Source organism: Ovis canadensis, chromosome X (genome assembly GCF_042477335.2).
Source record: "Ovis canadensis isolate MfBH-ARS-UI-01 breed Bighorn chromosome X, ARS-UI_OviCan_v2, whole genome shotgun sequence".
Lineage (NCBI taxonomy): Eukaryota > Metazoa > Chordata > Mammalia > Artiodactyla > Bovidae > Ovis > Ovis canadensis.
In genome coordinates, this window is record NC_091727.1 from 70,635,367 (window position 1) to 70,660,991 (window position 25,625).

At 40.7% G+C, this 25,625-nt stretch overlaps 1 protein-coding gene across 1 annotated transcript in view; it reads right to left on the reverse strand.

Moving 5' to 3' along the window:
- LOC138930745 (fibronectin type III domain containing protein 3C1-like) overlaps positions 1 to 10,224 on the reverse strand; it is a 57,372-nt gene extending 47,148 nt beyond the window's left edge. Inside the window, exons 1-4 of the mRNA XM_070291192.1 lie at positions 10,144 to 10,224; positions 8,027 to 8,146; positions 7,644 to 7,719; positions 4,032 to 4,108 (exon numbers count right to left, since the gene is read on the reverse strand). Coding sequence (XP_070147293.1) covers positions 4,032 to 4,108; positions 7,644 to 7,719; positions 8,027 to 8,146; positions 10,144 to 10,224 — 354 coding nt within the window. The remainder of the gene's footprint in view (positions 1 to 4,031; positions 4,109 to 7,643; positions 7,720 to 8,026; positions 8,147 to 10,143) is intronic.
- Positions 10,225 to 25,625: the final 15,401 nt, after the last annotated feature.

Below are 25,625 nucleotides of genomic sequence, written 5' to 3' on the forward strand. Positions count from 1 at the left end.
TGTAATAGATAATTAAGACTGGTTAAAATATATAGAAACAAACAAAAACAATGAAGTATTAATGAATATGAAGAGATCCAAATTTATTAGATGAATAAGGCATTATTTACAAGACAGTCTAGAGAGCGGTCATGATCAGGAGTGGTGGCTGAGAGGAGCTACCACACGTCCAAGGTCAGGAGTGGCAGCCGAGAGGAGCTACCCCGCATCCAGGGTCAGGAGTGGCGGCTGTGAGGAGATATCCAACGTCCAAGGTAAGGAGCAGTGGTTGTGCTTTGCTAGAGCAGCTGTGAAGAGATACCCCATGTCCAAGGTAAGAGAAACCCAAGTAAGACTGTAGACTCTGAGAGAGGGCTTCAGAGGGCAGATAGACTGAAACCACAGTCACAGACAACTAGCCAATCTGATCACACGACCACAGCCTTGTCTAACTCAATGAAACTAAGCCATGCTGTGTGGGGTCACCCAAGACAGATGGGTCATGTTGGAGAGGTCTGACAGAAAGTGGTCCACTGGAGAAGGGAATGGCAAACCACTTCAGTATTCTTGCCTTGAGAATCCCATTAACAGTATGAAAAGGCAAAAAGATAGGGCACTGAAAGATGAACTCCCCAGGTCGGTAGGTGCCCAATATGCTACTGGAGATCAGTGGAGAAATAACTCTAGAAAGAATGAAGGGATGGAGCCAAAGCAAAAACCACACCAACTGTGGATGTGACTAGTGATAGAAGCAAGGTCCGATGCTGTAAAGAGCAATATTGCATAGGAACCTGGAATGTCAGGTCCATGAATCAAGGCGAATTGGCAGTGGTCAAACAGGAGATGGCAAGAATGAACATCGGCATCCTAGGAATCAGTGAACTAAGATGGACTGGAATGGGTGAATTTAACTCAGATGACGGTTATATCTACTACAGTGGGCAAGAATCCCTTAGAAGAAATGGAGTAGCCATCATAGTCAACAAAAGAGTCCGAAATGCAGTACTTGGCTGCAATCTCAAAAACGACAGAATGATGATCTCTGTTCGTTTCCAAGAGCAGCAAACCATTCAATATCACAGTAATCCAAGTCTATGCTCTGACCAGTAATGCTGAAGAAGCTGAAGTTGAACGGTTCTGTGAAGACCTACAAGACCTTTTAGAACTAACATCCAAAAAATATGTCTTTTTCATTATAGGGGACTGGAATGCAAAAGTAGGAAGTCAAGAAACACCTGGAGTAAAAGGCAAATTTGACCTTGGAGTACAGAAGGAAGCAGGGCAAAGGCTAATCGAGTTCTGCCAAGAGAACACACTGGTCATAGCAAACACCCTCTTCCAACAACACAAGAGAAGACTCTACACATGGACATCACCAGATGGCCAACACCGAAATCAGATTGATTATATTCTTTGCAGCCAAAGATGGAGATGCTCTATACAGTCAGCAAAAACAAGACTAGGAACTGATTGTGGCTCAGATCTGCTGCTGCTGCTAAGTCACTTCAGTCGTGTCCGACTCTGTGTGACCCCATGGACGGCAGCCCACTAGGCTCCCCCGTCCCTGGGATTCTCCAGGCAAGAACACTGGAGTGGGTTGCCATTTCCTTCTCCAATGCATGAAAGTGAAAAGTGAAAGGGAAGTTGCTCAGTCGTGTCTGACTCTTAGCAACCCTATGGACTGCAGCCCACCAGGCTCCTCCACCCATGGGATTTGCCAGGCAAGAGTACTGGAGTGGGGTGCCATTGCCTTCTCCAGTGGCTCAGATCATGAACTCCTTATTACCAAATTCAGACTTAAATTGAAGAAAGTTGGGAAAACAACTATACCATTCAGGTATGACCGAAATCAAATGCCTTTTGATTATACAGTGGAAGTGAGAAATAGATTTAAGGGACTAGATCTGATAGACAGAATGCCTGATGAACTATGGACAGAGGTTCATGACATTGCACAGGAGACTGGGATCAAGACCATCCCCAAGAAGAAGAAATGCAAAAAAGCAAAATGGCTGTCTGAGGAGGCCTTACAAGTAGCTGTGAGAAGAAGAGAAGTGAAAAGCAAAGGAGAAAAGGAAAGCTATATACATTTGAATCCAGAGTTCCAAAGAATAGCAAGGAGAGATAAGAAAGCCTTCCTCAGTGACCAGTGCAAAGAAATAGAATGGGAAAGACTAGAGATCTCTTCAAGAAAATTAGAGATACCAAAGGAACATTTCATGCAAAGATAGGCTCAGTAAAGGACAGAAATGGTAGGGGCATAACAGAAGCAGAAGATACTGAGAAGAAATGGCAAGAATATACAGAAAACTGTACAAGAAAGATCTTCATGGCCCAGATAATCACGATGGTGTGATCACACACCTAGAGCCAGACATCCTGGAATATGAAGTCAAATGGGCCTTAGGAAGCATCACTACGAACAAAGCTAGTGGAGGTGATGGAATTCCAGTTGAGCTATTTCAAATCCTGAAAGATGATGCTGTGAAAGTTCTGCACTCAAAATGTCAGCAAATTTGGAAAACTCAGCAGTGGCCACAGGACTGGAAAAGGTCAGTTTTCATTCTAATCCCAAAGAAAGGCAACGCCAAAGAATGCTCAAACTACCACACAATTGCATTCATCTCGCATGCTAGCAAAGTAATGCTTAAAATTCTCCAAGCGAGGCTTCAGAAATACATGAACGGTGAACTTCCAGATGTTCAAGCTGGTTTTAGAAAAGGCAGAGGAACCAGAGGTCAAATTGCCAACATCTGCTGGATCATGGAAAAAGCAAGAGAGTTCCAGAAAACATCTATTTCTGCTTTATTGACTATGCCAAAGCCTTTGACTGTATGGATTCTAATAAACCCTGGAAAATTCTGGAAGAGATGGGAATACCAGACCCCTTGATCTGCCTCCTGAGAAACCTGTATGCAGGTCAGGAAGCAACAGTTTGAACTGGACATGGAACAACAGACTGGTTCCAAATAGGAAAAGGAGTACGTTAAGGCTGTATACTGTCACCCTGCTTATTTGACTTATATGTAGAGTACATCATGTGAAATGCTGGCCTGGAGGAAGGTCAAGGTGGAATCAAGATTGCCGGGAGAAATATCAATAACCTTAGATATGCAGATGACACCACCCTTATGGCAGAAAGTGAAGAAGAACTAAAGAGCTTCTTGATGAAAGTGAAAGAGGAGAGTGAAAAAGTTGGCTAAATGCTCAATATTCAGAAAACTAAGATCATGGCATCTGGTCCCATCACTTCATGGCAAATAGACTGGGAAACAGTGGAAACAGTGTCAGACTTTATTTTGGGGGGCTCCAAAATCTCTGCAGATGGTGGTTGCATCCATAAAAGCTTACTCCTTGGAAGGAAGTTTACGATGAACCTAAACAACATATTAAAAAGCAGAGACATTTCTTTACCAACAAAGGTCCATCTAGTCAAGGCTATGCTTTTTCCAGTGGTCATGTATGGATGTGAGTGTTGGACTATAAAGAAAGCTTAGTGCAGAATAATTGATGCTTTTGAACTGTGGTGTTGGAGAAGACTCTTGAGAGTCCCTTGGACTGCAAGGAGGTCCAGTCTGTCCATCCTAAAGGAGATCAGTCCCTGGTGTTCATTGGAAGGAATGATTTTGAAGCTGAAACTCCAATACTTTGGCCACCTGATGCGAAGAGCTGACTCACTTGAAAAGACCCTGATGCTGGGAAAGATTGAGGGCCGAAGTAGAAGGGGACGACAGAGGATGAGATGGTTGGATGGCATCTCTGACTCACAGGACATGAGTTTGGGTAAACTCCGGGAGTTGGTGACGGATAGGGAGGCCTGGAATGCTGTGGTTCATGGGGTCACAAAGAGTCAGACCTGACTGAGCAACTGAACTGAACTGAGCTAGGGAGGTTTGGTTAAACATCACTGCAATTGCTTTTTAGCATTCATGATAACAATAAATTGAATAAATAAATGGTATTCTAGAATTTCTCTTATCATACAGTAATGTACAAAGAACTGTTAAATGATGGCCTAGTGCTAAATACCAAAGAAATCTACAGTAGTATACCTGAGACATGTAACCAGGAGGAAGATATATTGGCGGCAAAGTACCACTTGGTGACATCAAAGGTACATCAGCAGGTCCTAAAAGAGAATTATTATTAATAAAATTTTAAATAAATTTTAAAAAATCCATTTAACTTTGCACAGTGGAAACTAGTTCCAAGTGTTAACAAGTCAGCCATTTTGAAAGTGTATTTTGTTTACTTACCTAGGAGACTAGGTAGGAATGTAGATAAATCAATACAAATTCATCACAATGATGAAAAATAACCAAGGCACCTAATGGGGATTGGGTGAAATTTATATCATAAAAATTTTGGCCAAATACGCAGCTAGTGTATTTACTTCCAGTATAATTGTTTTTGCACTTTTCAGGTGGTGCCAGTGGTAAAGAATCTGCCTGCCAATGTAGGAGACACAGGAGACATGGGTTTGATCCCTGGGTTGGGAAGGTCCCATGGAGGAGGGCATGGCAATCCACTCCAGTATTCTTGCCTGGAGAAACCCATGGACAGAAGAGCGTGGTGGGTTACAGTCCATAGGGTCGCAAAGAGTCAGACATGACTGAAGTGACTTAGCACATACACATAATTGTCTTTTACTTACCCATTTTACTCACCTGTCATAGTTGTATGTTGAATAATAGAAGCTTTACTCTGTATCATAAAATATATTTTATAGTGATATTATATAAAAAACTTAATTTTACCATGAAGGCTTTTAACTAATATTAGCAAAGTGAAATAATTTGGGAGGAACAACATAACATAAAGGACCCAATGCTACTCATGTGATGCCTTATATTTATACTAGGTATTCTTACTATCTTAAAGACACACTACATAGGAAATAAAAATACAACACAGAATAGAGGCATTTATATGTCATCATTCTTTTGTTTATCTGAAATTATCATAATTAGTGCTTAGTTGTAAAAGTATATGTGGCTTTTTTTCAAGGCCTAGAATGGTAATAAGGGGGAAAATAATAAAGATGAATTTATGGTAAACTGTATATAGCAGCCATATGGAACCCAATGCTAAATGATGTTTCAAAGCATTTTGAGACATAGCTCAAAATCACCTTCAGATGCAAAATAATTGGCATAAAAACAGAAACAATCACTGCACTTTGAAATAATTAGTAGTAAATCTTTTTAAAAAGTTATTATTATTACTTATTTATTTATTTTATCTGTGCTGGGTCTTTGTTGCTGTGCAGGCTTTTCTCTAGTTATAGCAAGCAAGGACTACTCTCTAATTGAGGTGTGTGGGCTTCTCATTGTGGTTGCTTCTCTTGAGCACAAGGTCTAGGGTGTGCAGACTTCAGTAGTTGCAGCGCACGAGCTCTAGAGCACAGGTTCAGTAGTTGTGGTGCATGGGCTTAGTTGCCCTGTGGCATGTGGGATCCTCTGGGGCCAGGGATCGAATCTGTCTCCAGCATTGGCAGGCAGACTCATTACTACTGAGCCACCAGGGAATCCCCAGTAATAAATCTTAAATGAAGTAAATATTTATTAACTTTGTACTACTACTGAAATAATTCTGTATGCTGCACATTTGCTATATACACATGTATATAGATATCAAACTTTTAATAGTTATATATAAATAATTTCCCCATTTTTATACATTTTTCTATCTTAAATGTTTAGTGTAGTGCTGGAATGGGCTTCGTAGGTGGCTCAGTAGTGAACAATCTGCCTGTAATGCAGGAGTCGCAGAAGCAGGTTCGATCCCTGGTTAGGGAAGATCCCCTGGAAGAGGGTATGGCAACTCACTCCAGTACTCTTGCCTGGAGAATCTCATGGACAGAGGAGCCTGGTGGGCTATAATCCATAAGGTCACAAAGAGTCGGACATGACTGAAGCGACTTAGCTTAGTGCTGGAATAGGCTAGGCATTAATGAAATACTTGTTGAATGTATGAATGAATGAGTTGTCTGAAGCACTCACCAGTCTCCTATCAGAGGATAGTCTAAAACTATCAGTGGTTGTTCAATTCAGATCAATCACTGAGTCGTGTCCGACTCTTTGCGACCCCATGAATCACAGCACGCCAGGCCTCCCTGTCCATCACCAACTCCCGGAGTTCACTCAAACTCATGTCCATCGAGTCGGTTATGCCATCCAGCCATCTCATCCTCTGCCGTCCGCTTCTCCTCCTGTCCCCAATCCCTCCCAGCATCAGAGTCTTTTCCAATGAGTCAACTCTTCGCATGAGGTGGCCAAAATATTGCAGTTTCAGCTTCAGCATCAATCTTCCAAAGAACACCCAGGACCGATCTCCTTTAAGATGGACTAGTTGGATCTCCTTGCAGTCCAAGGGACTCTCAAGAGTCTTCTCTTGAACACCACAGTTCAAAAGCATCAATTATTGTGCACTAAGCTTTCTTCATAGTCCAACTCTCACATCCATACATGACCACTGGAAAAACCATAGCCTTGACCCTTTCTTCTCCTGCCCCCAATCCCTCCCAGCATCAGAGTCTTTTCCAAAAAATCATCTCTTTGCATGAGGTGGCCAAAGTACCGGAGTTTCAGCTTTAGCATCATTCCTTCCAAAGAAATACCAGGGCTGATCTCAGTGATTTTGGAGCCCCCCAAAATAAAGTTTGACACTGTTTCCACAGTTTCCCCATCTATTTCCCATGAAGTGATGGGACCAGATGCCATGATCTTAGTTTTCTGAATGTTGAGCTTTAAGCCAACTTTTTCATCAAGAGGCTTTTTAGTTCCTCTTCACTTTCTGTCATAAGGGTGGTGTCATCTGCATATCTGACATTATTGATATTTCTCCCGGCAATCTTGATTCCAACTTGTGACAATATACAACCTTGATGTACTCTTTTTCTTATTTGGAACCAGTCTGTTGTTCCATGTCCAGTTCTAACTGTTGCTTCCTGACCTGCATACAGGTTTCTCAAGAGGCAGGTCAGGGGGTCTGGTATTCCCATCTCTTTCAGAATTTTCTACAGTTTATTGTGGTTCATACAGTCAAAGGCTTTGAATAGTTGCCAAATCTGGACCTTTTCAAATGGAATTCTTAATTAATTGTTAATTTTTATAAATACTTTACATGAAGGTTTGTAGTAACACTAGCAAGATGAGTCCTGGTTGTTCTGTTGATATTATGCTCCTATGAGGAGATCCAGCCAGTCCATTCTGAAGGAGATTAGCCCTGGGATTTCTTTGGAGGAAATGATGCTGAAGCTGAAACTCCAGTACTTTGGCCACCTCATGTGAAGAGTTGACTCATTGGAAAAGACTCTGATGCTGGGAGGGATTGGGGGCAGGAGGAGAAGGGGATGACAGAGGATGAGATGGCTGGATGGCATCACTGACTCAATGGACGTGAGTCTTAGTGAACTCTGGGTGTTGGTGATGGATAGGGAGGCCCACTGTGCTGTGTTTCATGGGGTTGCAAAGAGTTGGACATGTCTGAGTGACTGAACTGAACTGAACTGAACTGATGAGGAGTATATAAACTTAAGAGCACTCAATATGGCTCAAGCAAAAAAAGGATATTAGGGAATTAGATTACTAGTAAAATCATCTCACATCAATATTTAAATTCACCTCTATTTGATATCAAACAACATACATACTTTTACTGACCTTGAATATTTTGAATGCTCCCATCATTGGACTTGATGGTGAGGATCTCCCCAGGGTTAACGTGCACCAATATAATCTAGAAACAAACCATTCTTTAATGGCATATTTTCTATTAATCTATGAAAAAATCATTATTATCTTTTTGAAAAAATATTCAAAATCACTAATTGGGGTCGAAAATGCTCAAGGAGTAGAGTACAACTAGGCACTAAGTAAGAGGAGGTCCTCCCTCACCCAAGTAAAACTTAATATAATAGGATAATAGGAAATAGGTATATTGAGATGGAGGAACCAAATTCCACCCCTCAAAAAAAAATCTGCAAAAAAATAAAAAAAAAAAAAACAGAAAACTAAACTTATCTGAAGGAAAAATTCAGACATACTTGTTGTACCCAGTATTGAGGACAAGAAGGCCATCTGGTATATCTCTTGGGATGAGTCATCATTTGTGAATAATTAGTAGTACACTGTGTTCCAACAGTGGTATCCAGATAACTCTCCATCTAGTAAAAAAGTAATTTTAATTTTAATAAGGTCATTTTTATGCTGGCTGCTTTTGACATGGTGATGTCAAAATGATAAGCTAGAAGTACAATATTTGCTCATTTTTTTTAAGCTCTGAAGAAAAACAGAGACCTTTTCACATTCAGTTCAGTTCAGTTCAGTCGCTCGGTCATGTCCGACTCTCTGCGACACCATGGACTGCAGCACGCCAGGCTGCCCTGTCCATCACCAGCCCCCAGAGTTTACTCAAACTCATGTTCATCGGGTCAGTGATCCAACCATCTTATCCTCTGTCATCCCTTCCTCCTCCCGCCTTTAATCTTTCCCGGCATCAGGGTATTTTCCAGTGAGTCAGTTCTTCCCATCACGTGGCCAAAGTCAGGTGGTCTGGTATTCCCATCTCTTGAAGAATTTTCCACTGTTTATTGTGATCCACACAAAGGCTTTGGCATAGTCAATAAAGCAGAAATAGAAATTTTTCTGGAGCTCTCTTGCTTTTTTGATCCAGTGGATGTTGGCAATTTGATCTCTGGTTCCTCTGGCTTTTCTAAAACCAGCTTGAACATCTGAAAGTTCACAGTTCACGTATTTCTGAAGCCTGGATTGGAGAATTTTGAGCATTACTTTGCTAGTGTGTGAGATGAGTGAATTTGTGTGGTAGTTTGAGCATTCTTTGGCATTGCCTTTCTTTGGGATTGGAATGAAAACTGACCTTTTCCAGTCTTGTGGCTACTGCTGAGTTTTCCAAATTTGCTGACATATTGAGTCAGCACTTTCACAGCATCATCTTTTAGGATTTGAAATAGCTCAACTGGAATTCCATCACCTCCACTAGCTTTGTTCATAGTGATGCTTCCTAAGGCCCACTTGACTTCACATTCCAGGATGCCTGGCTCTAGGTGAGTGATCACACCATTGTGATTATCTGGGTCGTGAAGATCTTTCTTGTACAGTTCTTCTGTATATTCTTGCCATCTCTTCTCATCTGCTTCTGTTAGGTCCCTACCATTTCTGTCCTTTACTGAGCCCATCTTTGCATGAAACGTTCCCTTGGTATCCCTAATTTTCTTGAAGAGATCTCTAGTCCTTCCCATTCTATTGTTTTCCTTTATTTCTTTGCACTGGTCACTAAGGAGGGCTTTCTTATCTCTCCTTGCTATTCTTGGGAACTCTGCATTCAAATGGGTATAGCTTTCCTTTTCTCCTTTGCTTTTCACTTCTCTGCTTTTCACAGCTACTTGTAAGGCCTCCTCAGACAGCCATTTTGCTTTTTTACATTTCTTCTTCTTGGGGATGGTCTTGATCCCTGTCTCCTGTATAATGTCACAAACCTCTGTCCATAGTTCATCAGGCACTCTGTCTATCAGATCTAGTCCCTTAAATCTATTTCTCACTTCCACTGTATAATCAAAAGGGATTTGATTTAGGTCATACCTGAATGGTGTAGTGGTTTTCCCTACTTTCTTAAATTTAAGTCTGAAATTAGATTACATATGTAGATAAGACTTTTCTTCAATAGATTATCTTAAATGGGTAAATGCTAAATCCAAATCACGCCCTCTTTCTTTCTGGAGACCAAGTCTGTGGGTAGATGTCATTGTTGCTCAAAATGATACTTTTAAATATTAGCAAGTTGAACTTACAGCTATGAATGAGTATGAAGGAAATTGAATCTACTTTAGAGTCATATTTAAAATCATTCAACAGAATAAACTCTGGGCCATGTAACTTTGAGACACATTGCCAGGACTTCTGAGCCTGCCAGTGGAGGCTACAAAAGAATCTAAATCCACCCAAAAGGAGGTTAAATATCACTCAAGCAGTTTTAAGAAGAAGATAAGTAGATGTTGATAAAAAGACTAAAAACTTACAAGATAAGTGACAAATCATTAAAAGTGACACAGTTTTTCCAAATAAAAGCTAATACTGAATTCAATAGAAATTTGAACAGTTTTAATGAAAAAAAACAAAAAACAAAAAACAAAACTACCCTTACCTGATGTATAGGATCTCCATTGATCAGTGGAGTTAAAAGAGGCATTTCAGTAAGAGTAGATGCAAGCCCATGTTCAGTCATGTCTAAAAAGTTTGGCTTTCACAAAAAGTGATGTTTCTAAAAAGGGAGTGAAAACTTAGATTAATCAAATTAAATCACAGTGAATTTATTTTATTTTTTAATATAAATTTATTTATTTTAATTGCAGGTTAATTACTTTACAATATTGTATTGGTTTTGCCATACATCAACATGAATCCACCACAGGTATACACGTGTTCCCCATCCTGAACCCCCCTCTCTCCTTCCTCCCTGTACCATCCCTCTGGTTGTCTCAGTGCACCAGCCCCAAGCATCCAGTATCATGCATCGAACCTGGACTGGTGATTCATTTCATATATGATATTATACATGTTTCAATGCCATTTTCCCCAATCATCCCATGCTCGCCCTCTCCCACAGAGTCCATAAGACTGTTCTATACATCTGTGTCTCTTTTGCTGTCTCGCATACAGGGTTATCATTACCATCTTTCTAAATTCCATATCTATTCCTTAGTATACTGTATTGGCGTTTTTCTTTCTGGCTTACTTCACTCTGTATAATAGGCTCCAGTTTCATCCACCTCATTGGAACTGATTCAAATGTATTCTTTCTAATGGCTGAGTGATTTTAAATGACAAAACCTGATGAAATATTCCTAGGAAAATCCATCAAATAATTTTTCTCTCCAGAAATATTTACTTAACTGAAATTGTGTCATGGCTACATTTCAAAATAATCATTTGTTTTCATAAATGAAAAAATTGAAAGTTAAGAGTAGAGCTTTGAGTGTTCACTCTTCACTCATTAAATAAAGATAGCTTCATTTTACAGTGTGAAGAATGATTTAAACAAGTTATTGGTCATTTGATTCACTCAGATCAAGTTCAGTTAATTTCCAATCTATGATAACTGCCAAATAAGACTTCATATTGCTTAGAAGGCTTTAAAAATTAACTAGATCCCTTTTAAAATGATAGGACCACAGATATTTATCTTAACTGTTTCAGATACTAAAATCAAGTACCTTAAATATAGCTCAAATCTTTAAATCCAAACCTTTAAACTTAGAATACTTTCCAGGTTCAAATACTGCATGTGTAGATGGAACCAAGTGATAAAATATGGTGTAACAGTCCAGATCCTTGGGTCCATATACACCTGGACAAAAATCAGAAAGAAAAATATGTTTTTGAAGGTGGAGAAAGAGGATACTCAAGAAGAAACCTCTTGGAGCTAGGCAGGTCTCCAAATGAAGTGTGTTGCTGTGGTTCTACATCTCCGTGGTAACTACTGATGCAAAAGAATTTTCACTATGTCATAATTCTAGTCACTGCTTACATCATTTCCTTACCAAGTTTTTTTTTTTTTTAAATGCAGTCTTTGGATACTTTTTACTTGTGAATATAGCTTTTCAAAAATGAAAGATTTAAAGAAGTATGGAATGCATCTAGCAGGAAAATGCATATATTCTCTTAGCTTAGGATTATAAGAAACAGTTACAAACTTAATGTTTTAAATACTACTCAACTGTGAAAAGCACCTTAGACTAATTTATTTTTTTTTCATGTTAGCTATGATATAATTGTATTCATGTAACATGTCAAAATCTGGATCCGTTTGACTTTTTAAAACAATTTATTTTTAATTGAAGGGTAATTTTTTTTACAATATTGTGTTGGTTTCTGCCATACATCAACATGTATAGCCAAAAATTTGTTTCATTCATGACTAGTAATTGTTTTCTTAGGCCATTTTAATGATGGGATTGATCAAGATTTAAAACAACCTACAAAGACATTTAAAAAATGGAGACTGGCAACAAACTGTTTATGTGTGTGTGTGTGTGTATGTGTGTGTGTGTATATGTGTATATATATATGTATATATATATATATATATCCTCCCATTCCTTACTGTTCATTTCCACTAGAACTTACAATTATTGGTGCCCAGGGTATGTCATATTAATAGAGTTTGTTATTCACCTCTTTATCTTTGCTATAGCTCTGCACCAATTTAGACCTAGGATTAATTTAATCATTGAGTCAATCTTGGGTGACATCCATTCATTAACAGATTCTAAGCAGACGGATAACTATCTCTCAGTAAAAATTGAGAAGGGAGTTTCAATTACTTTGAAACTAAAATTTATTGGAATTAGATTCCCTAACGTATAAATGTTTTAAGTATTCTTATTTGTTAATAAGTCAATGTTACAGATGATTAAATGCCCCATTTAGATAGATTGTTTCAAGTATTTCAGTATTTCAGTTTCCACTGTTTCCCCATCTATTTCCCATGAAGTGATGGGACCAGATGCCATGATCTTCGTTTTCTGAATGCTGAGCTTTAAGCCAATTTTTTCACTCTCCTCTTTCACTTTCATCAAGAGGCTTTTTAGTTCCTCTTCACTTTCTGCCATAAGGGTGGTGTCATCTGCATATCTGAGGTTATTGATATTTCTCCTGGCAATCTTGATTCCAGCTTGTGTTTCTTCCAGTCCAGCGTTTCTCATGATGTACCCTGCATATAAGTTAAATAAGCAGGGTGACAATATACAGCCTTGACATACTCCTTTTCCTATTTGGAACCAGTCTGCTGTTCTATGTCCAGTTCTAACTGTTGCTTCCTGACCTGCATATAGGTTTCTCAAGAGGCAGGTCAGGTGGTCTGGTATTCCCATCTCTTTCAGAATTTCCCACAGTTTATTGTGATCCACACAGTCAAAGGCTTTGGCATAATCAATAAAGCAGAAATAGATGTTTTCTGGAACTCTCTTGCTTTTTCCATGATCCAGCAGATGTTGGCAATTTGATCTCTGGTTCCTCTGCCTTTTCTAAAACCAACATAACCAGGAGGAAAAATAAATAAATAATTAAACCCCACAGATTACGTGCCCAACAATAACTCCCAGCAGAGAAACAGTGCAGACACCAGCATCTGCCACTAGCAAGTGGGGACTGGGCAGGAAGGCTCAGGCTGCCTTGCTTAGGGTAAGAACTGGGCCTGAATGCCCCAAGGGCAATCTGAGGGAACTAACTTGAGATAGCAAACCAGACTGTGGGATAGCTATCCTGTGAAAAGCCCCAACCTAAGACACCACCAGTCCTGCTCACAGAACAAAGGACTGAGCAGAGCTAGCTGGCTGTGGACTGGCCCATCCCCCGCCTGAGACAGGCAGGCAAGGGCAGCCAGAGCCAGAAGGGAGCAATCACTGCCACAGAAGGGCATCATCTACCAAACTGCAAACAGGCTTTGTTGCTAACCAAGACTTGGGATTCTGGATGGTTGACATCTGCCGGGAGGGTCTCAGACAGAGATTAGCTCCCCAGAAGAGACACACGGCACACCTGAGAAGGCGCGCCAGTTGTACACACAGAAAACTGAGCAGCAGGGACGGGGGAAGCGATAAGTCGCAGTGACCGCACTTGCCAAGCTCCTGGTCACCTGAGCTGCTTGGACCTGGGAAGGACACAAAACGCAGGCCCAACCAAGTCTGCACCTTTGTGGAGTACCTGAGTACCTGAATCTGAGCAGCGTAGACCTGGGAAGTGCGTACAACCCAGAACTGGCCTCAGACATTTCCTGGCAAAGCAACCTAGAGCCTAAGCAGTGCAGACAGGGAAAGCACACATGCTGTGAGTAGGGGCAAACCCAGTGTGGTGAAGACACTGCGCACATACACCAGTGTTATTTATTTGCAGTGTTCCTCCCTCCCCACAACACGACTGAACAAATGAGCCTAAAGAAATGTCCACCACCGCCCCCTTATATCAGGGCAGAAATTAGACACCGAAGAGACCAGCAAACAGAAGAAGCTAAAACAAACAGAAGGAACAGCCTTGGAAGTGACAGGTGCAATAGACCAAAACCCTGTAGTTAGCACCGACTGCATAGGAAGGGGCCTATAGATCTTGAGAAGTATAAGCTGGATCAAGGAACTATCTGAAAATGAACTGACCCCACACTCTCCACAACAACACCGGAGGAAGTCCTAGATATATTTTTACTATTATCATTTTTTAAATTAAAAAAAAACTATTTTTAAGTCCTCTATTACTCCTTTAATTTTCACTTTTATTACTTACTATTACTGTGCAAAAAAGACTCTATTTTTTTAAAGAAAATTCATATATATATATTTTATAATTTTTGTTACTTTTTTCTTTAATATTGTATTTTTGAGGATCCAACCTCTACTCTAGATTTTTAATCTTTGCTTTTTCATATTTGTTATCAATTTTGTACCTTTAAGAATCCAATCTTCAGTACCTACTTCTACTTGGGAGTGAGATTACTGGCTTGACTGCTCCCTCCCACTTTGGACTCTTTTTCCTCCACCAGGTCACCTCTATCTCCTCCCTCCCCCTTCTCTTCTCTACCCAACTCTGTGAATCTCTGTGTGTGTTCTGGACGGTGGAGAACACTTAGGAAACTGATTACTGGCTGGATCTGTCTCTCTCCTTTTGATTCCCCCCTTTATCCTCCTGGCCACCTTTGTCTCCCTCCTCCCTATTCTCTTCTCTATGTAACTCTGTGAACCTCTCTGAGTGTTCCTGACTGTAAAGAGTACATAGGGAATTGATTACTGGCTAGCTTGCTCTCTCCTCTTTGATTCCACCTCACCTCATCCTGGTCACCTCTATCTCCCTCCTCCCTCTTCTCTTCTCCATGTAATTCTGTGTACCTCTGCGGGTGTCCCTCACTGTGGAGAAACTTTTCATCTTTAACCTAGATGTTTTATCAACAGTGCTGTATAGATGGAGAAGTCTTGAGGCTACCGTAAGAATAAGACTGAAAATTAGAGTCAGGAGGCTTAAGTCCAAAACCTGAGAACACCAGAGAACTCCTGACACCAGGGAACATTAATTGACAGGAACTCATCAAACGCCTCCATACCTACACTGAAACCAAGCACCACCAAAGGGCAAACAAGTTTCAGAGCAAGACATACCATGCAAATTCTCCAGCAACACAGGAATATAGCCTTGAACTTCAATATTCAGGCTGCCCAAAGTCACACCAAACCCACTGACATCTCATAATTCATTACTGGACACTTCATTACAGTCCAGAAAGAAGAAATCCAGCTCCACTCACCAGAACACAGACACAAGCTTCCCTAACCAGAAAACCTTGACAAACCACCCATCCAACCCCACCCACAGCGAGGAAACTCCACAATAAAGAGAACTCCACAAACTGCCAGAATACAGAAAGGCCACCCCAAACACACCAATATAAACATGATGAAAAGGCAGAGAAATACCCATCAGGTAAAAGAACAAGATAAATGCCCAACAAACCAAACAAAAGAGGAAGAGATAGGGAATCTACCTGATAAAGAGTCCTGAATAATGATAGTGAAAATGATCCAAAATCTTGAAAACAAACTGGAGTTACAGATAAAGAGCCTGGAGACAAGGATTGAGAAGATGCAAGAAAGATTTAACAAGGACCTAGAAGAAATAAAAAAGAGTCAATATATAATGAATAATGCAATAAATGAGATAAAAAACACTCTGGAGGGAACCAACAGTAGAATAACGGAGGTAGAAGATAGGATAAGTGAGGTAGAAGATAGAATGGCAGAAATAAATGAAACAGAGAAGAAAAAAGAAAAACAAATTAAAAGAAATGAGGACAATCTCAGAGACCTCTGACAATGTTAAATGCCCCAACATTCGAATCATAGGAATCCCAGAAGAAGACAAAAAGAAAGAACATGAGAAAATACTTGAGGAGATAATAGTTGAAAACTTCCCTAAAATGGGGAAGGAAATAATCACCCAAGTCCAAGAAACCCAGAGAATCCCAAACAAGATAAAGAAAGAAAGAAAGAAAGGAAATGAAGTCACTCAGTGGTTTCTGACTCTTTGTGACCCCATGGACTGTAGCCCACCAGGCTCCGCCATCCATGGGATTCTCCAAGCAAGATACTGGAGTGGGCTGCCATTTCCTTCTCCAGGGAATCTTTCAGACCCACGGATCAAACCCAGGTCTCCCACATTGCAGGCAGAGGGTTTAATCTCTGAGCCACCAGGGCAGACCCCAACCCAAGGCAAAACACCCCAAGACACATATTAATCAAATTAACAGAGATCAACACAAAGAACAAAGATTAAAAGCTGCAAGGGAAAAGCAACAAATAACACACAAGGGGATTCCCATAAGGATAAGAGCTGATCTTTCAATAGAAACTCTTCAGGCCAGGAGGGAATGGCAAGACATACTTAAAGTGATGAAAGAAAATAACCTACAGCCCAGATTACTGTACCCAATGCCCCAAGCAAAAGACACAGACTGGCTGAATGGATTAAAAAAAAAAAGACCTCTATATATGTTGCCTACAGGAGACCCACCTCGAAACAAGGGACACTTATAGACTGAAAGTGAAGGGCTGGGAAAAGATATTCCATGCAAATAGAGGCCAAAAGAAAGCAGGAGTAGTAATACTCATACCAGATAAAATACTTTAAAACAAAGGCTGTGAAAAGAGATAAAGAAGGACATGACATAATGATCAAAGGATCAATCCAAGAAGAAGATATAACAATTATAAATATATATGCACCCAACATAGGAACACTGCAATGTGTAAGACAAATGTTAACAAGTATGAAAGGGGAAATTAACAATAACACAATAATACTGGAAGACTTTAATACCCCATTCACACCTATGGATAGATCAACTAAACAGGAAATCAAAAAGGAAACACAAACTTTAAATGATACAATAGACCAGCTAGATCTAATTGATATCTATAGGACATTTCACCCCAAAACAATGAATTTTACCTTTTTCTCAAGTGCACGCAGAACCGTCTCCAGGATAGATCACATCCTGTGCCATAAATCTAGCCTTGGCAAATTCAAGGAAATCAAGAGATACCTGGAGAAACAGGCAAGTTTGGCCTTAGAGTACAAAATGAAGCAGGGCAAAGGCTAACAGAATTTTGCCAAGAGAACACACTGGTCATACCAAACACTCTCTTCTAATAACACAAGAGATGACTCTACACATGGACATCACCAGATGGTCAATATGGAAGTCAGACTGATTATATTCTTTGCAGCTGAAATGCTCTATACAGTCAGCAAAAATAAGACCTAGAGCTGACTGGCTCAGGTCATGAGCTGCTTACTGAAAAATTCAGACTTACATTGAAGAAAATAGAGGAAACCACTAGGCCGTTCAGATATGATCTAAATAAAATCCCATATGATTATACAGTGGACGTGATAAATAGATTAAAAGGATTAGATCTGGAAGACAGAGTGCTAGAGAACTATGATGGAGGTTCAAAACATTGTACAGGAGGTGGTTAGCAAAACAATCCCCAAGAAAAAGAAATGCAAAAAGGCAAAATGGTTGTCTGAGGAGGCCTTACAAAAAGGCCTACTGAGAAAAGAAGAGAAGGAAAAGGCAAAGGAGGAAAGGAAAGATATATTCTTCTGAATGCAGAGTTCCAAAGAATAGCAAGGAGAGATATGAAAGCCTTCTTCAGTGAACAATGCAAAGAAATAGAGGAATGCAATAGAATGGGAAAGACTAGAGAGCTCTTCAAGATTAGAGGTACCAAAGGACCATTTCATGCAAAGATGGACACAATAAAGGACAGAAATGGTATAGACCTAACAGAAGCAGAGGGTATTGAAAAGAGGTGTCAAGAATACACTGAAGAACTGTACAAAAAAGATCTTAATGACTGAGGAAAACACAATATTGTGGTCCCTCACTTAGAGCCAGACACTCTGGAATGTGAAGTCAAGTGGGCCTTAGGAAGCATTACTATGGACAAAGCTAGTGGAGGTGATGGAATTGCAGCTGAGTTCTTTCAAATCCTTAAAAATGATGCTGTGAAAGTGCTGCACTCATTATGCAAGCGAATTTGGAAAATTCAGCAGTGCCACAAGACTAGAAAAGGTCAGTTTTCATTTTAATCCCAAAGAAGGCAAAGCCAAAGATTGTTAAAAGTACCACACAATTGTGCTCTTATCACACACTATCAAGGTAATGCTCAAAATCCTTCAAGCCAGGCTTCAACAGTATATGAACCAAGAGCTTCCAGATGTACAGGGTGGATTTAGAAAAGGCCGAGGAGCCAGAGATCAAGTTGCCAACATCCGTCAGATCATAGACAAAACAAGGGAATTCCAGAAAAACATCTACTTCTGCTTCATTGACTATGCTAAAGCCTTTGACTGTGTGGATCATAACAAATGGTGGAAGATTCTTAAAGAGATGAGAATATCAGATGGCCTTGCCTGCCTCCTGTGAAACCCATATGCAGGTCAAGAAGCAACAGTTAGAACCCTACACGTTACAATGGACTGGTTCAAAATTGGGAAAGGAATATATTAAGGCTGTATATTGTCACCCTGCTTATTTAACTTATATGCAGAGTACATCATGCAAAATGCTGGGCTGGAAGAAGCACAAGCTGGAATCAAGATTGCTGGGAGAAATATCAATAACCTCAGATATGCAGATAACACCACCCTTATGGCAGAAAGTGAAGAGGAACTAAAGAGCCTCTTGATGAAGGTGAAAGAGGAGAGTGAAAAAGCTGGCTTAAAACTCAACATTCAAAAAACTAAGATCATGATATCTGATCCCATCACTCCATCACAAATGGTTGGGGAAACAATGGAAACAGTGAGAGACTTTATTTTCTTGGGCTCCAAAATCACTGCAGATTGACTGCAGCCATGAAGTTAAAAGACACTTGCTCCTTGGAAGAAAAGCTATGAGAAAGCTTGACAGCATATTAAAAAACAGAAACATCACTTTACAGACAAAGATTTATATTCAAAGATATGGTTATTCCAGTAGTCATGTACAGATGTGAGAGTTGGACCATAAAGAAGTCTGAAAGCCAAAGAATTGATGCTTTCCAACTGTGGTGCTGGGGGAAGCTCTTGAGAGTCCCTTGGACTGCAAGATCTACCCAGTCAATCCTAAAGGAAATCAACCCTGAATATTAACTGGAAAGACTGATGCTGAAGCTGATGCTCCAATACTTTGGCCACCTGATATTAAGAGGGTAACAGGCAGGAAGGTCAGGGGTCTCCAAAGAGAGGAAATAGGCTGCAAGTGTCAGACATTTTTCTCTCTCTTAAATTTAAAAGGAGGTTTCTCTTAAAATACTGTGTTGCCATAATGACACCTGGTTCCACCTGAAGTTAACTACTCTCAAACCTTGAGTTAACCAATGCATTTTTCTTATGGAAATGTTTGTCTTAAGCTATGTTAATGTACTGTGTATTTACCCCAGACTCTTGTCTTCAAGTCAGTTGCACCTAATGGCTCAGAACCTACTTGACAAACCATTATGTTATACTCAGACATTGTTCCCCTAATCTATGTAAACGAAACTATTTGTATATTAATCTGCCCTTCTACAAGATTCAAGTCAATCATTTTGTGGCCCGGGATGACTTGTCTGGTGCAAGATTATCCCCAAATACAGCTTATGGACGAGGGGCCTGGTGCCATTTTGAGTTTTAAGACATTCCTTTCTTTCATTAACAAACTGCTAGTGACTATATAACATCCAGCTGAAGACTAGCAGGGGGACACTCTTTCTGCCCCCTTCTGATGCCTGTGTCAGAAGCTTTCTCTATCTCCTTTATACTTTAATAAAACTTTATTACACAAAAGCTCTGAGCAATCAAGCCTCGTCTCTGGCCCCAGATTGAATTCCTCTCCTCCAGAGGCCAAGAATCCCGGCATCATTTCGTGGTTCAGCAACAACCTTTCATCTTGGGGGCTCACCCGGGATCCTTTAGGACAAGGTAAGAATGCTTGGAGCTCTAGTTCTTTGTTCTCCTAGTGAACACGTTTTCTGCTGTACTTTACCAACTCTATGGTGTGGTTGTGTGAATGAGTGACATGCCCTGTGCGAAGCAAGTGAGGAGCCCTGCTCTGCGGTTCCACAGTGATCTCATGTGGCTTATGGCAAAAACTTGTCGGGGGTTTATACTGACCCGCCAATGCCAAGAGGCACCCAATGTCTCCTTCAGGGACAGACCAGAAATGGACAAAGCGTGTGGACTGAACTCTCCTTTCTCAGTCAAACTTTTTGATCTCTTTGACCATTTCATAACTCCTTGGGAATTAGAAGTACTAACCTAATTTATCAGATCATAGACTTTCAAGGGACTTGTGATCTATGCTGTTACTGGGTACTGTGACTTAGGTCCCAAACTTAGATTGGTAGTTAGGAAGTGCCTAGCTTTGCTAGGAATCAAAAGTTCAGAGGCTAGATGGAGCTCTAGCTCCAAGAGCATCTCTGAGGTTAAAGGTTTCTCAGATTGGAACTACAATTTTTTTTTTTCCTTTGGTAACGCTGGCTCTTAGTGGACCAGAGGAGGCTCTTATACTGATGTGATGATGCTTGAAAGAAACATCTCAGTTTTATGTTTGTATCGGTCTTATTGTGGTCAAGAATATACTCAGGGTCATGCACAGGCACTCAGGTGAAAAATGTTTCCCTCAGTGGTCTTAGCATGAGAGGTATTTTGGAAGGTTACTCTGATTGCACCCTGGGTGGCATCAGAGACAAACAAGGTTTTAATGGTGAGGAGCTGGACGTCAGTCAGGGATGCCATCAGGTCTACCCCTGGTGCATCCCCACCCTGTCTTGGTGATAAAACCAAGAGGGATGAGTATGATGCCTGCATTGGTAAGAGATGGACTAAGTCTGACCAGAAAAGAAAAGCTTTGGTGTAAAGTCTGTCTACACCCCTATCTAAAACAGGGAGGGACACCTCTGATAAACAAATGGCGCTGGTCACTTTTTTTCTCTCTTACAGATGGGAGCTAACAATTCCAGCTTCACTCCTTTGAAATGTATCCTGAAAAGCTGGGATATATTTGATTCCCAGGGCTTAAAGAAGACTCACCTGGTTTTCCTATGTGATACTACATGGCCGTGGTAGCCGCTGGAAGATGGCGAATGGTGGCCAGTTGGAGGGTCTCTTAAGTATAATACTGTTTTACAATTAGACCGGTTCTGTAGAAAACATGGGAAATGGGTAAAAGTAACATATGTGTTGCCATTTTTCTCTCTGTGAAATATGCCAGACTTATGTTCTAAGGGTACAGATTTGGGTGTGACACCTTCAGCTCATTCCTGTCCTCCTACTTTGCCCTTGTACCCAGGGCTCCGAACTGAACAAACTAAAAGCCAGAACCACCGCCCTCCCCTTACAAAAAAAAAAAAAAAGATTGCCTTGGTTTCAGTGGAAACCCAAACTGAGATTCAAACTGCCCAAGTAGGGGTCCAAACAACTCCTGTCTCAGTACAACCTCAGAATTTTCTGGTTTCAATAGAGACTCAGACCATTAAAGAAAGAGATGAGATGGAGGACAGGAGACAAAGAGATAAACAAACAAACAAACAGGTTTCTCCAATCTATCCCCGAGATCATATGTGCAGAGCAGCCAGAGAGACTGAGGAACAGCCACACAGGCTGTTGCTTCTTCATGAAGCACCCACTGAGAGAAATAATCAGTCTATGAGAGTTAATAAACATTTTTCTTATCAAAAAATACAAAGAATCAAGGAAGATCTGGGAGACTATTTAGAAGACCCCCAAAAATACATTAGAGCTTTTAAAGGTGTTATTCTGCTTTATGACCTTACTAAGAAAGATGTGATGTATATATTGGGACAAACGCTGACTCCTGACTCAAAAAGTCGAGTTTTGGGAAAAGCGGTTGCCTACGGAGATAAATGGCTTGGTAATGAATCAGGAAGAAAGAGGGAGGACGAGATAACCACCCTCCCACTGGAAATTAGGCGGTCCAAATTACAGAACCAGATTGGGACAACAACACAGCTAAAGGAAGATGAGATCAGAGTCATTTTGTCAGATGTATTCTTGAAGGACTCAGGCAGGTGCATGCTAAGCCTTTCAGTTCAGTTCAGTAGCTCAGTTGTGTCTGACTCTTTGTGCCTCCATGAATTGTAGCTGGCCAGGCCTCCCTGTCCATCACCAACTCCCGGAGTTCACTCAGACTCACGTCCATAGAGTCGGTGATGCCATCCAGCCATCTCATCCTCTGTCGTCCCCTTCTCCTCCTTCCCTCCATCTCTCCTAGCATCAGATCTTCTCCAATGAGTCAACTCTTGGCATGAGGTGGCCAAAGTACTGGAGTTTCAGCTTTAGCATCATTCCTTGCAAAGAAATCCCAGGGCTGATCTCCTTTAGAATGGACTGGTTGGATCTCCTTGCAGTTCAAGGGACTCTCAAGAGTCTTCTCCAACACCACAGTACAAAAGCATCAATTCTTCAGCGCTCAGCCTTCTTCACAGTTCAACTCTCACATCCATACATGACCACTGGAAAAACTATAGCCTTGACTAGACGGACCTTTGTTGGCAAAGTAATGTCTCTGCTTTTTAATATGCTATCTAGGTTGGTCATAACTTTTCTTCCAAGGAGTAAGTGTCTTTTAATTTCATGGCTGCAGTTACCATCTGCAGTGATTTTGGAGCCCAAAAAATAGTCTGACACTGTTTCCACTGTTTCCCCATCTATTTCCCATGAAGTGATGGGACCGGATGCCATGATCTTCGCTTTCTGAATGTTGAACTTTAAGCCAACTTTTTCACTCTCCTCTTTCCCTTTCATGAAGAGGCTTTTTAGTTCCTCTTTATTTTCTGCCATAAGGGTGTTGTCATCTGCATACCTGAGGTTACTGATATTTCTCCTGGCCATCTTGATTCCAGCTTATGCTTCTTCTAGTCCAGCATTTCTCATGATGTACTCTGCATATAAGTTAATTAAGCAGGGTGACAATATACAGCCTTGACATACTCCTTTTCCTATTTGGAACCAGTCTGCTGTTCCATGCCAAGTTCTAACTGTTGCTTCCTGACCTGCATACAGGTTTCTCAAGAGAAAGGTCAGGTGGTCTGGTATTCCCATCTCTTTCAGAATTTCCCACAGTTTATTCCGATCCACACAGTCAAAGGCTTAGCATAATCAATAAAGCAGAAATAGATGTTTTCCTGGAACTCTCTTGCTTTTTCGATGATCCAGCAGATGTTGGCAATTTGATCTCTGGTTTCTCTGCCTTTTCTAAAACCAACTTGAACATCTGAAAGTTCATGGTTCACATATTGCTGAAGCCTGGCTTGAAGAATTTTGAGCATTACTTTACTAGTGTGTGAGATGAGTGCAATTGTGCAGTAGTCTGAGCATTCTTTGGCATTGCCTTTCTTTGGGATTGGAATGAAAACTGACCATTTGCAGTCCTGTGGCCACTGCTGAGTTTTCCAAATTTGCTGGCATATTGAGTGCAGCACTTTCACAGCATCATCTTTCAGGATTTGCAATTGCTCAACTGGAATTTCATCACCTTCACTAGCTTTGTTGGTAGTGATGCTTTCTAAGGCCCACTTGACTTCACAGTCTACTATGGCAAATTGACAAACATAGAGCAGGAGGAAAAGGAAGGTCCTGGTTAATTCCTAGATAAACTGAGAGAAGCCCTTTGCAGATTCCCTGAATTTGATCCCGAAAGTGAAGAGAAAAAAGTGATCTTAAAAGATAGATTTCTCACTTAGTCTGCTCCGGATATCCACTGTAAGCTATTAAAACGGGCATATGGACCAAATCAGCCTTTAGATACTCTGTTACAACTGGCTCAGACAGTCTATTATGGTAGGGAATATGAAAAAAAAAAGAAAAAACGGCAAAAAAAGACAAAGAAACAGGTGGAAGCCTTCACAATGGCTGTGAAAACGGTTCTTCAAGAACCTGAAAAAAAATGCCCAGTGGGACCCAGGTAAAAAGAGATGGGCTTGCTATTACTGTAGAAAGCAGGGACACCTCAAGTGGGATTGTTCTCAGGCATCCAAGCCGCCCCTGGCTTCATGTCTGGTGTACAAGGGACCACACTGAAGGAGAGACTGCCTCCAGAGACGTAGGTTTCAGGCGTCAGAATCTAAAGACAATCAGGAATGAAGGTGCCTGGGGGTCCCCACACAAGCTCCCATCCTAATTACACCTGAAGAACCCTGGGTATTAATAACTGTGGGGAGCCAATCTGTCGATTTCTTTTTAGATACTAGGACAACTTACTCTGTGCTTACTGAAGCCCCTGGCCCACTTTCTTCCTGATATGCTTCTGTAATGAGACTGTCTAGGTGAGCCAAAAGATATTATTTCAGTTATTCTCTAAGTTGTAACTGAGATTCTGTGCTATTTTCACACGAGTTTCTGATTGTTCTAGAGTCTCCCTCACCCTTTTTGGGGAGGGGTATACTGAACAAGGTCCATGCTTCCTTTTTCATGAATATGGGGCCCTCCCTTTCTCTCCCTTTAATTGAACAGAATGTAAATCCTAGAGTGTGGGCTGATCAAAAATCTGTGGGTCAAACACAAAATGCTATTCCTGTAGTTGTCAAGCTCAAAGACTCACACTTATTTCCTCATAAGAAACAGTATCCACTAAAACTTGAGATTAAAAAAGAGTTAAAACCCATCATCAAAAATTTAAAGGAACAGACTATTAATTCCCTTTAACAGTCCATGCAACACTCCTATTTTAGATATAAAAAAATCAAATGATAAATAGAGACTAGTTCAAGATTTACAAATAATAAATGAGGCTGTACTTCCTTTACACCCTGTCTAATCCTTATACTCTATTGTCTAAAATTCCTGAACGAGCCAAATATTTCTCAGTTATTGATTTGAAAGATGTCTTTTATTCAGTGCCTTTGGCTGAAAAAAGTCAATTTCTATTTGCCTTTAAAGACCCTACACAGCCAGTTTCTCAGTTAACCTGGACAGTTTTGCCCCAGAGATTTCGTGACAGTCCTCATTTATTTGCACAAAGTTTGTCATGAGATCTACAAAACTTTAATAATTGTGAAATAGTGGTGTTACAATATGTAGATGATATTCTGCACTGTGCTGAGACAGAAAAAGCTTGTTCACGAGCCTCAAAAGATTTCTTAAACTTTCTGACAGGCTGCGGTTACAAGACATCAAGAGAAAAGGCTTAGCTTTGTCAACAATCTGTTAGATATTTGGGCCTAATCATATCAAAAGAGACTAGGGCCATAGGCTCTGAGAAAATTAAACCTAAACTAAATCACTCCCTACTTATAACTTTGGCTTCCCTGGTGGCTCAGACGGTAAAAGCGTGCAGGAGACCTGGGTTCGATTCCTGGGTCGGGAAGATCCCCTGGAAAAGGAAATGGCAATCCACTCCAGCACTCTTGCCTGGAGAATCCCATGGATGGAGGAGCCTGATAGGCTACAGTTCATGGGGTCGCAAAGAGTCGGACACGACTGAGCGACTTCACTTCACTTCACTTTGCTTCACTTATAACATTAAGACAACTGAGAAGATTTTTGGAAATCAGACTGCTGTCACATTTGGATTCCGGGTTATGGGGAACTTGCCCAGCC